General features: G+C 35.3%; 1 protein-coding gene across 8 annotated transcripts in view; it reads right to left on the minus strand.

Moving 5' to 3' along the window:
• KLHL13 (kelch like family member 13) overlaps positions 1-13,787 on the minus strand; it is a 218,866-nt gene that overhangs the window by 69,581 nt on the left and 135,498 nt on the right. The window contains exons 1-2 of one of the 8 annotated variants that reach the window (XM_008966906.4): positions 7,374-7,765; positions 6,795-6,907 (exon numbers count right to left, since the gene is read on the minus strand). The exons of 6 other annotated variants lie outside the window; for them this stretch is intronic. In XM_008966906.4, coding sequence (XP_008965154.1) covers positions 6,795-6,892 — 98 coding nt within the window. In that variant the 5' untranslated portion in view covers positions 6,893-6,907; positions 7,374-7,765. Of the gene's footprint in view, positions 1-6,794; positions 6,908-7,373; positions 7,790-13,787 lie in introns of those variants that run through there. One more of the 8 variants, XM_003814283.4, reaches the window with a different exon arrangement.

Below are 13,787 nucleotides of genomic sequence, written 5' to 3' on the forward strand. Positions count from 1 at the left end.
TAATAAGAGCTATCTATGACAAACCCACAGCCAATATCATACTGAATGAACAAAAACTGGAAGCATTCCCTTTGAAAACTGGCACAAGACAGGGATGCCCTCTCTCACCACTCCTATTCAACATAGTATTGGAAGTTCTGGCCAGGGCAATCAGGTAGGAGAAGGAAATAAAGGGTATTCAATTAGGAAAAGAGGAAGTCAAATTGTCCCTGTTTGCAGATGACATGATTGTATATCTAGAAAACCCCATTGTCTCAGCCCAAAGTCTCCTTAAGCTGATAAGCAACTTCAGCAAAGTCTCAGGATACAAAATCAATGTGCAAAAATCACAAGCATTCTTATACACCAATAACAGACAAACAGAGAGCCAAATCATGAGGGAACTCCCATTCACAATTGCTTCAAAGAGAATAAAATACCTAGGAATCCAACTTACAAGGGATGTGAAGGACCTCTTCAAGGAGAACTACAAACCACTGCTCAAGGAAATAAAAGAGGATACAAATAAATGGAAGAACATTCCATGCTCATGGGTAGGAAGAATCAATATCATGAAAATGGCCGTACTGCCCAACATAATTGATAGATTCAATGCCATCCCCATCAAGCTACCAATGACCTTCTTCACAGAATGGGAAAAAACTACTTTAAAGTTCATATGGAACCAAAAAAGAGCCCGCATTGCCAAGTCAATCCTAAGCCAAAAGAACAAAGCTGGAGGCATCACACTACCTGACTTCAAACTATACTACAAGGCTACAGTAACCAAAACAGCATGGTACTGGTACCAAAACAGAGATATAGACCAATGGAACAGAACAGAGCCCTCAGAAATAATGCCACATATCTACAACTATCTGATCTTTGACAAACTTGAGAAAAACAAGCAATGGGGAAAGGATTCCCTATTTAATAAATGGTGCTGGGAAAACTGGCTAGCCATATGTAGAAAGCTGAAACTGGATCCCTTCCTTACACCTTATACAAAAATTAATTCAAGATGGATTGAAGACTTAAATGTTAGACCTAAAACCATAAAAACCCTGGAAGAAAACCTAGGCAATACCATTCAGGACATAGGCATGGGCAAAGACTTCATGTCTAAAACACCAAAAGCAATGGCAACAAAAGACAAAATTGACAAATGGGATCTAATTAAACTCAAGAGCTTCTGCACAGCAAAAGAAACTACCATCAGAGTGAACAGGCTACCTACAGAATGGGAGAAAATTATTGCAATCTACTCATCTGACAAAGGGCTAATATCCAGAACTGAGCATTTTCTAAAATGAATTACTCAGTAACTTATTTATGTACTGATTCCCCAAGAATCTCATGTTTATACCACCTTTCTCAAAGTCTTGAGGATATAAAGCAATACATCATGGCAGCCATGTCAATCTGAAATTTTATCATGTATGTTGTTTGTAATTCTTAACTCTTCAACTGCAAGTTATTAGCACACATACTTGCCTATCCCATACTTCTTTCTCATCGCTCCATCTCCCAAAGTTTGGCCATACTTAAGTCTCAACTAAATATTCTAAGTTTCAAGCAGAATGTATGAAATTCTCAGTAACTCCGTACTTCCCATGATGGTATGGAGATATGAAATTCTGCCTCTCTTCCCTCTGTAGAAAGTGGTTTCTTTGCAGTGGGGGAAGCGATTACTTGGAAGATACACTAAGTATAAAAAAAGGAATCTAGATAAATTATTGACCAGTGAATGTCTTTGAAATATCTGAAAGTGACAGGAACACTAGCTCTTTGTCTTGCAAGTGTCTTGTGTGCAATATTTTTCTGTTATATTAAATGATTTCAAGAGGTCTTTTTAAAAAATACACAATAGGCTTTAAAACAAAATGTTAACTTCATTTGCACATGCCAGGCTTCCTCAGACTAAAAGATCTGAAGAAGCTAAAAGAATAAACACAGACAGTGAGGAGCAAGCAATCTGATTGTAAGGCCTTCAAAAAGGCAATTTGCAAACTGTAAATTCACTAGGGGACAGTGTGAATCCTATAATTAAAAAAAAATAATATAATCTCAGGCCCTTTAAGACAAGCAGAGATTCTGCTTAAAGGAAGAGAATTGTCTTCTATTTGGGCCCCATGTGGAGCATCACATTCAAATGTAGTGTCTTACATAAAGATTAACATGAAAAAACCATCCACGTGAGGACAACCAGGAGAGTGAAGGGTCTGAAAACCATGTCACATGAGAAGACGCCTAAGCGTGTATGTAATAGAATTTTTTTTTCTATATAGCTCTATAAGGCTGCATTGGGAACGGGAGAGAAAACATACAAGGAACTGATTTTGCTCAATGCAAGGAAAAGCTGTCCATGAATGAAGGGTGCAGCCTTGGTGAGGTAGTGAGCCCTTTGTCACTGACAGTGTTCAAGAAGGACATGCAATGCCATCTTCGAGAGGTGTCATGGAATGAGTTCCTGTGTTAAAAGGGGTTTGGACTTTCTAAATGACTTTTAAGGTCACTTCTATCTCTATGATTTTCCATTAATAAATGACAACCTAGTCCTTCTGCAAGCTCAGACAATGCAAATTCCCAAAGAACATGCCACAAAGGTTGCAGACTAACACAAAATTTATCTTAGGTGTTAGTTGTGTTATTTTTCCACATAATTTTGTTAAATTGTGCATAAGTAATAAAAACAAAATTAAGTAGACACAAAGCAAGTAAAAGTTTATGTTCTCAAAGCAACTAAACATTCTTTTCTATTTTGAGATTATCAATTTAATAAGTATTTTGCTAGAAAAGAAAGATTTCTCTAATCACAAATGATTATCAATTTAATAAGTATTTTGCTAGATAAGAAAGATTTCTGTAACCACAAAGTTTTCTTTTATTTACTAAATTAGAAAAAAAAGACAATCTTAGGGGATAGAAACATGTCAAATTTAGAAAATTCATATTTTTATTATGTCTGTGCTGTGAATCACCTACAAACAAGGAGCATTTATACAATATACACAATATTTTCTCAGGAAATGCCAGGTACTGAATTTTATTGAAGACATTACAGAGGCAATTGCTATAGAATGCTGTGTTTTTTGGCATTTACTATAAAAATATTTTTTACATATCAAAAAAATCATAAATAGGAAGCTAACTGAATGTAAGTGCAGGGACTAAAGGAGAACAAGTCTAGTTCACTAACATTCATCGTCTTTTAGATTGAGAAAGGTAACATTCTAAGGAAAACAACTCACAGGGTCTGTCTTGCTAGAATTCACTGTTATATTTCACTGGTTAATTCTTACCTAATTGCCTTCCTCTTTGCCACACTATTATTGTCAAAACTCGCTGCTGGAAAAGAAAAGATGAAAGGATCACTAGTGCTAATTTTGTTCTATTTCAGTGTGTCCTTAGCATCTAACAAGGCATTAACCCTATAATATTTGCCTGAAGGAACCATTTGCTGTTTTAAAACAATGAATACCTAAACACCATAAAAACACTTAGATGTGATTGCTCTTTCAGCTTTATTAATTTAGGCTAAATGACAGAGTAACCTGTCAGGGGCAGAGTCTTTACTAATGCAGTTTACACTGGCCAGGAGATCCTCCCTCAGGCTAAGGTTGAACTTCAACCTACTGTTGAACAGAGTGCAAAGCAAACACATGTCACCAAGCACTCTATTTCTATCAAGACAATCCCTTCAGAAATCCACATAGATGGCACACCACCCTGCAATGCTAAAATCTAAAGCTGAAAGAATATGTCTACCCAATAAAGACTATTTGATCATCAATCAATCTAGAGACTGAAGTATTATTTTCCTGAATCTTTCGTATTTAAGATATCCCACTTTTCTAGTATGACATTACAGCAAAATTTTTTAAGTGCTTTATACTATATAAGATGCTATTTCTACTAATATTGCCACAAATACTATAGTCTTCATCATAAAGAAATCTTAAAAATGTTGGGACATTTCAACTGTCATTCAAGTTCTAAACAAACAGAAAGAAAACAAACATGGACTTTAAACCCACAAGGAAAAAAGTAATAGTCTTGCTGCTCAATGTTTGCAGTAAGTAAAATGTTCTCTATTGTAGCCTTCACTAGCACAGCAGTACTGCCCTATCTGTAGCATCAACGGAAGAGCTACAGCAAAGCAGCACATACACTGGGTTTAGAAAGAGACCATGGAGCCTTTAGATTTTTCCCACACATGCTCAATCACTATAACACATTTTTACTACTACCTAAAATACTTCATATTGAAATTTCAGTCTTTGACAAAGTACTCAAGTCTTCAATGAAAACCACGTAATGTATATTTGACAAAGCACGGTAAGTAATGATAAAACATTACAAACCAATACTGATGCTACACAAGCATACATACAAAAAGATCTTATATCACCTATGAAGAATTCTATATTCAAAATACTACTTTAAATACTTATACATTATTTTACAGGTAAATTTCCTATATATCACAATTTATTGAGGAGTCAGAATTGAACAATTCCATTTCAGTGCAAAGAGTTTAGACCCAAAAGACACAAGTAACCATTTAAACCTATGTTTGCCAGCCAAACAATTGTGAGAACAAATATAATGTTACTTGACCCAGTAATCTAATTTAGTCTTTATCATTTTTGAAGTGGAATTATGCTATACTTAAGTATCATTTTGTGTGTAAATATGTTGAGGAATATAGAGAAGAACTGATGAGAAAAACATGTTAAACATGTTTTTATTTTTGGCCAAGTGAGGCAATGAACTGTGATCTAAAATGGTCAAAAACTAAACAACATATTTAAAAACCTGATTTAAACTCCCCAAGCTAGTCTTCCTACATTTCACATAAATTTCTATCTGTGCATATTTACTTGCTATTAAGTATTAATATACATAAAAAGAAAAATAAGTTAAGACCAATTCAATAATATAGAGTGTTATAATGTCAAAATAGTCTGTTACAATGTCAAAATACTTCAGCCTACCATAAGCTCTTCGAATATATTTTTCCATTCTACCTATGTGTACTACCAACAACCAATAGTCAACATGCAAGATCTATTATATTTTGTAGGTTCTATCTTCTAAATTGATTCACTCATATCATCAGGTCAAAGAGGTAAGCACTTAAAAGGAAGAAAGTGATTAATTTAAAATGTTGTGTTGAGTTGTATCTGAGCTTGTGGCTGGCATGAATTTAATAAAACATGGGGATTTATTTCACCATCTCTAAAAATCGACAAATCAGGGGCAATAAGGGCTGCAATTTGGATCTTTTAGACAATCAAATATAGTAGGAATATTAGAAACATTAATAACTATTATAATTGTAACCTGATTTTAGTGAGGTTTTGTTTTGTTTTGTTTTTATAATAAAGTTGCTTTTGGTAAATCTTTAGTCATTTCTTGCCAGTTAAGATGCATAAAGTCAGGAAGCATCCTATTTTCTCGAATTATTTGAAAGAGCTCCATTAACTTCTCACCTCCATTAACTTGTCACCTCCATTAATTTGTGCTTTTGACAGTTTTTGAAAAACAAATATAGCTGGTTTATTTTTACAAACTAGCCTATTTTTTTTTTTACTTCATAAAGTTTAACACCCAAAGAGATAAAAATATCCTGGAGCATAAACGGAAAGGAGCATTAAAAAATCTGAAAATAAAATGACCACAGGATTTAACTCTGAAATGGCCTCATTTTTCAACACTTTCCAGGGAATTGCTTCTTTTGGACTGAGAGCATAACTACACTTCCTCAGCATCTGAAAGGGATTCAAAGAACGAGACAGATATAATTGTGCATCTCTACCTCACATAAAACAAAAACTAAGTTAAAAAATGGCAACTCACCACAGCTCTAAATACACAATTAAACTAAGGCAGGAGAAGTTTTCCACATTTTTCCTACTGATAAATATTCTAAAAATAACACTCAAATTTAAAACATTCTCTTCAAAAGCTTTTCTCGTACTAATATTTTCTTTAAAAAAAGATTCGGTTTTCCTCCACCAAAAAGGATCATGAACAATACTTTAAAAGAACATTTTATTATATCTCCTGGATTTTGCCTTTAAAGCAACACTGCAAATTTAAAAAGATTTTCAAAAATTTTGAAAACTTCTAGAAAGACTTCCCAGTGCACTTCAGTACGTATTTACTTAAAATACATTTTTAAAACAGACATTTGTAGAGTACTTTTTCAATCCCCATAATATAACTGCTCATAGAGATATAATTTGCACAAATTCAAACTTACACTTCAGAACTTGAATGATAAAACTGAGAAAGATGTACTATCAAACATATTAATATTCATACACAACTAAAGTATAAAAGTCTCAATTAAAAGACTCATTTTCTGATCAATGTTAACTCTGTTTTTAATTCATGAAAAAATAGTAAAGAGGCATTACCATATTTAACACACCACCATCAATCATCAATTTTTAATGCCATTACACAAAAGAAGTCATCCTAAGTGTTTTAGATATTCAAAACTTCAAACAAATCCAACATATGTTAAATATTAAAGTTAATTATTTTGCAATTCCTTAGGTATGCCTTTGTACTTTCACACTGGTAATTAGATTACCATTAAACACTTTAAATAAACATAAACTTTAGAAAAACAAAACAATGATGAAGTGTGGGCATGCCAACATCTTTAAATGTAAGCAAGCTTGAGGTTTTTAATCCTGTAGGTTTTTGGATGTTGCTGTTTGGGGGCTCCCCCGCCCCCGTTTTGCCACAAGGTAGATTCATGAATGAAATCCCACTTTAATATCCTATTTTCTCTCACTTACATGTATGCTGGAGAAAGTGGAGTTGACCTGGATGTTTTAAGCACAGGAACTGGGAATTTCCAGATAGCAGGAGAGCTCGTTTTCCATTTCAATGGCATGTTGTCACCACGGTACTACAATAACAGTAAAGAGCGTTTCCATAACAGACTACTAACTAAGACTTCCATTCCACACTGTACTGACACAGCAGTGGCTGCCGCGGAGAACAAGCAAAGGATTCTGCCAGTGCCCTTAAACCGATGCTTCCAATCTGTAAAATAGGGCTGTAAGGTACCTCCTTAAATTCTTCTGTCCCCTAAAGCAATATGATGATTCTATCATTCCAACTCAACAATAGTGCCAGAAAAGCGTTGACTGCAGTATATTTTTTTAGGACTGCACTGTGCATACCATACAATGCAGCTTTATTTAATAAAAGCAGCCAGGCTTTTTTTTTTTAAGCTTGCAATACCATTGTTCTACCTTAACAGGGATACTGCAGCACTGTACTATATTCTGCACCTATTAACCTGATTTCTGACCAATAGTAGCAAGAAAAAACATAGATGGGTTTCATATGAAAATGAAACAACAACATACCTACTCAGAATACACTTGTCATCCTCTGAACAATCTTCTTTTGAGCTGCAACAATACAAATGGGATATAAACCTCAGCATAGCCTTAGGCCACCGCTAATAGAGATCAGTGACTAAATTCAGCAGCCTGCTTTCCTCCTGTGCAAGCTCTGGCCACACAAATCAAGAACGCCATTATGGGAAAAGCCCGTTTCAAAAATTCCAGTCCCTCTGTTTTCCAGCTAGGAGAAGGCAAAATGTAAGAAGAATATAAACTGCTTCAGAACTCTGCAGGCTCTTCTAGTAGCTTCTGATTCAAGTTGCTCTCCTTTCCCTATTCTTATTTCCAAGCTGAGATGAGCAAAATCTCACACATTTACAACATGCTGTAGTAACACAAATATCACTCTCTCTTCTGCAGCAGCGAAGTACAGAGTAGCATGCTCTTAATAGCAGTCCTCAGAGGGACGCTATCAACAATCTAATTCAATACTGCCCTCCCCTTCTCTCCCCTTTCCCCTCTTGTTCACCACCCACCCCCCACTCCTCCCCTCCCTCCCCCGCAGACAGCTCACAAATTGCCTAGAGGAAAGACCAACACTGCTGGCCAAGCAGGTGTCCAGCAGGGACCACTCCAAAGCCCAACAGCGGGTCCAGTAACCTATAGGGATTAGCGATTGTCAAGGAGGTTCAAAAATTGAAGCTGCTGTCAAAGGCAGCTTGAGGTATTTCATGAAAGCAATGGCAAATAAAGGGCTCATCTATATTGTTTCAAAATACTGCCAGAAAATAGCGTTGTAAATGCCCTGAAAGTGACTTTTAAGCTTCTGTTTTAAGCACCAAAACAAACTCACAAATTTTCTACACAATTCTAAAAAGTGAATATAGGTTAAATGAGTATTATGCTGAACTGTTTATTTACAGGCTGAAGAATTTTACTTCTGATATAGGCAATTCACAATCATAGTACCCTTCTGCTTCTACCTAAAAACAGAATTATCCATTTCCATCAATGTAAGCTTAGTAAAGGCAGATCATGATTGACATGAAAGCAACTACCTATTTTTAAAAAATCACTGCAGGGACAAAGTTCATATTTACTTTCAAGTCTGTATCCAAACAATAAACTCATGCTTCCAACTTAAATAGTTGGCGTTCGAATATTCTTTCCAAATTATTCCTAGTTTTTAAAGATTGAGATTTAGTCCCCTAAGAGGCTTTTTCATCTGTATTTTAGAAACACACATGAATGTTTCTACAGTAAGGAACTATTTTCAAAAATTCCAAAATACCAAATTTAATATATAAGAAATACAGCATGAAATCAACTAACATAATCACAAATGCCTTCCTTTTAAGATACAGACCAATATCAAGGCAAAAAGACAAACTACTATTTTCCTGTGAAGCACAAAACATATATGTACATGCAGTATGTACATATACACCTACATACATATATGGAAAGAGAAAGCTTATTTTGAAAGATTGACAAGTAATATATGAACTTTGTAAATATTAAAATTATGTCAACCATCATTACCTTACATACAATTTTTATTCAACCTATCATACAAAAGAAACAGCCCCCAAAAACCCAGTCAAGCATTTTAAAGGGTTAAATTATATATCCAACTCCTTTTAGTACTTGCACACAAAACAGACTCACAGAAATTGTCAAATGAGTCAGAGAAAGGAATATTTATCAATGCGCTAGTGGCCAAAATATATTTAAAAGTTTTTTTTAACCTGTCATTAATACACATAAATTATAGTCAATATTTTACATTAGAAGGCTTTCTGCAATAATCCTTAATGGTTATATAGCAAAAAGGCCTCAAGTATAATCAGCAGGGGCAACTTGTTTGAAATCCAAAGAAGGAGAAATACATACATACACACACACACACACACACACACACACACACAGCGCCACACACATGTATGCACACATCAAGTTTGAAATGTCTTATTCCACAGTGAGTTTCAAACAAATTTTCAAAACCCGAAGCATTTGCAAACATTTAAAAATATAAAACATAAAGCAGCTATATATTATGTAGTAAGGAGGTGATGTTTTAGAAAAGAGACTCAATCATTTTCCAGCTTATGAATCTTTTTGTTTGTTTGCTTTTTTGAGACGGAGTCTCCCTCTGTCACCTAGGCTGGAGTGCGGTGGCACAATCCAGGCTCACTGCAACCTCTGCCTTTCAGGTTGCAGCAATTCTCCTGCCTCAGCCTCTTGAGTAGCTGGGATTACATGCACCTGCCACCATGCCTGGCTAATTTTTGTATTTTCAGTAGAGACAAGGTTTCACCATATTGGTCAGGCTGGTATCGAACTCTTGACCTCAGGTGATCCACCCGACTTGGCCTCCCAAAGTGCTGGGATTAAAGGCGTGAGCCACCGTGCCTGGTCTACTTCACCTTCTGAGAATGAAGATCTAAAAACCTGTGTAAAAAACATGGTAGTGAAGTGTTTCCAGGAGTTTATCTGTCTATGAAGACTTCTCAAACATTGATGAGTGGAAAACGGGCAAGTTAAGGTAGAGTTTTCCAAATTCCCAAAAAGGGAACCACCACAAACAAGTGAAGATCATTTTATTGTAAAGATTATTATTCTTCTATAAGAATATCCTTCTATAAGTTATTATTCTTCTATAAACAATCAACTGATTCAAAAAAAACAACATACTTTTGTCGAATTTCATTGGGCTCCAAAGAAGCTATCTAATACCATGAATCTTCCAGGTCAATTTTTCAGTCTAGATTTCTTGCAGACTTAATATTTAATATTTGTTTTTGTGGTACCCCAATAATTTTAATATTTGTTCAGCATGAAAAGAAAGTAAGGCTGCCTCCCTACACCCCATCCTCAGCACTCTAAAACACCTAAAACCCTAAAAGCATTATATCTGATGGTGGAGATGTATATATATTCAGTTCTTACTTTTCCTTTAACAAATTATTGTCACTTATAATTACCTCTCATGAGCAAACAACTATTATGCCAAAGTCCTTAAAAATAATCCCTTTAATCAGAAATACAGTTCATGAACAACACTTTACACTATTAATTCACTTAACAACACTATTCCTCACATATTATTTAGAAATAAACTTCAGCCAGGTAAAATCATCCTAATTACAAGTTGGCAGCATCCAAACAAATCAGATGTTACTACCCTGGTGGAGAATCCAGTCATAACTATGGAGTGTAATTATAATTCCCATTACATTCTAGAACTAAAAATATGTTCACCTATGGAATGAACAAAAATGATTCAACATATATTTTAAATATAATTTTATGCAGGCTCAGTGTCCCACTACTTTAATATTTAGAATAGCAAATGTCAAAAAACCCTTGGTCACATCGTAGGAAACACTTACTTTGATTACAGAACACTTGGCTTCTATTATGTACAATTGCATAAAACAGGAGAGAAAGACAACATACATAAAAGCTCTTTGACGCATTTTATGAACATTAACTAATCAGTTAAAAAATACCTGTGAAATGCACAGTTCAGAGACGTAACAAACAAAGGACAATGATGGGTCTTGGCCAAGGCTACAAAAAGAGCCAACTCTTAGAATGTAAAAGGAGAAGATTTGTTGAAATTTTAGGACTCTAAGAATTCATTTTTCTCAGTACCCTCATTGTATAAATGAAAACACTGAAACCCAGAGAAGCTAACTTGCCCAATGTTGTATCACAAGCTAGCAGCAAAAGAGAAACTAGAAACCAAATTTCAATCTCCTAGTATAGGACTCTTGTAGAATCCCTACTGTTCTTCCCAATGAGACCATTCCACAAGATGCATGTTTCTATTTGAAGTGAATCACACTCTATAAATGTCTCAATGTATTCTAAAGAAACAGGATTACAAAGAGATATCAACTCCTCCAATTATATGTTCACTGAAAAATAGAAGTGGGAGAAAAACACCATAAAAGAAAAGCTGTGCATGAAGAACCATTTCCAAAATCTTAATTCCAGAAGATGTTTAAGAATGTTCAGGAAGAAAATATAATTTAAGCAGTCACAGTATAAGAGAAAAAGTAAATATATTGCCAATACTCTGATTTTTTTCTCAATGTATATGTTCCTAAATAATTTTATAGTAAAACTTAATTTGCTAACTGACTAGTACAGTTTGTCACCAGTACCACCTCACCAAATGAACTAATATATCGTGTTTCTAATCTCTTGCTCCATTTTTTTCCTGATGTCCCCTAAGAAATTATCTACTTTTTCATGCAAGTTTTGGTTAATCCTGTGGTAGGTACAGCTAAAGACTAATAGCCCTAGCCAGAGTTTGTATGAACAGGCACTGTGTAATCTTTTCAGTTCTGAAATGTCTCTTCAGATTAATCTAAAATATCCATGTTACTCACAATGCTTAGACAAGACTGCAGATCATGCCAAATTGTGTGCTTTGTTTATGTTCCACCAATCAGTAAAAGTACTTGGATAGCAACCAAATAGGACGGTTAAACCCTTTAAAACACACACAAAATTCTGGACAGCAAAGCAAAATTCTTGATACATTAAGGGTTCCTTCTTACAGGAAATAAAATTGTTCACATTCATGGCTATGTACACTTATACACTTACATGCATGTGTGTTTGTGTGTATCTTTTATACACATATATGACTATATATTCGTGCATGTGTGTCTCCTTTATTTGTTTCAGGAAACTATCAGATACATTTAAAATTTCTTACTAGATACTCAGATATGTAGTCTTGCCACAATAAAAAATGGAAAATCCCAGATGTTTCTCAAAGACAACTACATTGGAAAGTTTTACATTAGAAATTTCTTTAACAGAACTGTGTGAAACCTAGTAGGCCAACAGGGAATCTACAAAGACATTCCCTTTTGTAGCTATGACTATGCCTTGGATTTATATCAAAGGTATCAAGAAATATAAATTAGTCAAAATCATCAAACAATACAAACAATGTTATGCAGGCACACACTCATGTATATGCGTAGAGAATTCCTCACACCATGATGGCATAAGCAATGTGAAGGGCAGTAATTCTTCCTATCTGTAACATTTCCTTAAGATAAGAAGGGTGCCATGTTGGGCAGAGAAAAAACAGCAGTAAGAGATGCTAGTGTGTTGAAAAGGCAGGAACACTAGGTAATGGATCCAAAGGAGAAGACAATAGGGGTGAGGAAGGTAATGGCTGGCTGTAAGGGGAAAGGAAAGCCAGAGTGGTAGTAATTCCTGATATTTACATAATACTTTTTATAGTTGGGTGTCAGATGAAAGAGGTTATGGGGCTAAGATAGGAGCTGGGATGAGTGGGCAAAAATACAGAGAGACTGAGCAGAGAACAAAGATCCAGTTGTTGGGGACCCAATGATCCACAGATTCTGACTAACTTTACTCCTTCACTAAGGCTGTAAAAAGGAGTAACACTGAATGGGAAATTCAGAAGTTCTTGCCCTTCCTTCTTCATTTTGTTTTCTGGCACTATCTATACTCTTTATGGCTTTTCTTTTTTTTTTTCTACCCGTGTATGCTTCAAAGTATTCCCATCTGTTTAAAAAAAAAATGCTTTAAACTCCAAACCAGGATGTTTGTGTATGCTTGGGGTTGTGGTAGTGGAAATCAATGGTTTTTATTTTATTTTTTTTTTTTTATTTTTGAGACACAGTCTCATTCTGTAGCCCAGGCTGGAGTGCAGTGCCACGATCTTGGCTCACGGCAACTTCCGCCTCCCAGGTTCAAGCAATTCTCCTGCCTCAGCCTCCCAAAGAGCTGGGATTACAGGCATGCGCCACCATGCCCGGCTAATTTTCTGTATTTTTAATAGAGATGGGTTTTTACCACGTTGGCCAGGCTGGTCTTGAACTCCTGGCCTCAGGTGATCAGCCTGCCTCGACCTCCCAAATTGCTGGGATTACAGGCGTGAGCCACTGCACCTGGCAAATCAATAGTTTTTAAGTATATATACTATGTACTATTTACATATGTGATTTTAGATTACCATTTTTAAATTGTTTGGTAAGAGCAATACAGAGAGACGATTTATCATCATCAGTAGGGGTAATATATCCAATGCTCCAAAAAGAGGCCATGCTATTACCACACCCTGTGCTATAGCTATTTTACTTCATCTGCCCAAGATGTCTTTCCCAAATTCCTGTGTCCTTCAAGAAGGAATCCCTAAATCTTTGTATCTTCCTAATCCAGCACCATTCCTGGCCCGTTGGAAAGCACTCAATAAGTATTTGTTGAGTAAATTGAAAGGGAAATTTATAAACAGAGGAGTGAAAATCAGAATTATATATTGAAGCCAGAATATATCCTGAAAGATTTTTAAAACACTGTTGTTAAACCTGCTATTACCAAAAGCAGAGGTCAAGAGGGATATTTATCTGTTAATTTGATAATTTTAGGCTATAATCTCCT

This window comes from Pan paniscus, chromosome X (assembly GCF_029289425.2).
Source record: "Pan paniscus chromosome X, NHGRI_mPanPan1-v2.0_pri, whole genome shotgun sequence".
Taxonomy (NCBI): domain Eukaryota; kingdom Metazoa; phylum Chordata; class Mammalia; order Primates; family Hominidae; genus Pan; species Pan paniscus.